This window comes from Mandrillus leucophaeus, unplaced genomic scaffold, assembly GCF_000951045.1.
Source record: "Mandrillus leucophaeus isolate KB7577 unplaced genomic scaffold, Mleu.le_1.0 Scaffold419, whole genome shotgun sequence".
Lineage (NCBI taxonomy): Eukaryota > Metazoa > Chordata > Mammalia > Primates > Cercopithecidae > Mandrillus > Mandrillus leucophaeus.
In genome coordinates, this window is record NW_012104465.1 from 205460 (window position 1) to 206494 (window position 1035).

A 1035-nucleotide genomic window follows, 5' to 3' on the forward strand; every position below is an offset into this window, starting at 1 on the left:
GAAACATCACACCGAATAATTTTAATGCCAGTGTGAGTGAAACATCACACCGAATAATTTTAATGCCAGTGTGAGTGAAACATCACACTGAATAGTTTTAATGCCAGTGTGAGTGAAACATCACACCAAAAGATATAAAGTTGCTTTTTGCTATTCCAAGACTTCTTAGCATGGATGCTCAAAAGATGACTGGCCATGTTCTTGGTGTTCTTTTTTTTTCCCAAAGGGGCCATCCATCCAACCTTTAACTTGAAGAGCCTTTCCTGCAGCCTGGAGGTGTCCACGGATTCCCGTACAGTGACTGTGTCTCACCGCCCACAACCCTATCGCTGGAGCTGTGAGAGGTTTTCTACCAGCCAGGTCTTGTGTTCCCAGGCCCTCTTTTCTGGAAAGCATTACTGGGAAGTGGACACTAGGAACTGCAGCCACTGGGCAGTTGGGGTGGCTTCCTGGGAGATGAGCCGTGACCAGGTCCTGGGAAGGACTATGGACTCTTGTTGTGTGGAATGGAAGGGGACTAACCAGCTCTCTGCATGGCACATGGTCAAGGAAACTGTCCTTGGCTCAGACAGACCTGGGGTGGTGGGCATCTGGCTGAACCTTGAGGAGGGGAAGCTTGCCTTCTATTCGGTGGACAATCAGGAGAAGCTTCTGTATGAGTGTACCATCTCTGCCGCCTCTCCTCTGCACCCTGCCTTCTGGCTGTATGGCTTATATCCTGGAAATTACCTGATAATAAAGCAAGTAAAGGTGTAAGGTTTCCTCAGGGATTACAACACAGTGGTTTCCTGGTCTCTCTCCCTGTCATCAATCAGGGTAGTAACTTAAGAATACCACTTTTAAGAAAAATTACAATAGAGATTGGATCTCCCTAGGTTGCCCAGGCTGGCGTCGAATTCCTGGCCTTAAGCAGTCCTCCCACCTCAGCCTCCCAAGGTGCTGGATTACAGGTGTGAGCCACAACACCTGGCCAAGAATACCACTTTTGAAGTTAATCCTTTTGTGTGATACAGGATGAACTTGGGATGTTTGAAC

General features: G+C 47.8%; 1 protein-coding gene across 1 annotated transcript in view; it reads left to right on the top strand.

Moving 5' to 3' along the window:
* The window catches only part of RNF135 (ring finger protein 135), a 29147-nt gene extending 28371 nt beyond the window's left edge, over positions 1-776 (top strand). The window contains exon 4 of the mRNA XM_011992841.1: positions 227-776. Coding sequence (XP_011848231.1) covers positions 227-756 — 530 coding nt within the window. The 3' untranslated portion in view covers positions 757-776. The remainder of the gene's footprint in view (positions 1-226) is intronic.
* The last annotated feature ends 259 nt before the right edge of the window (positions 777-1035 follow it).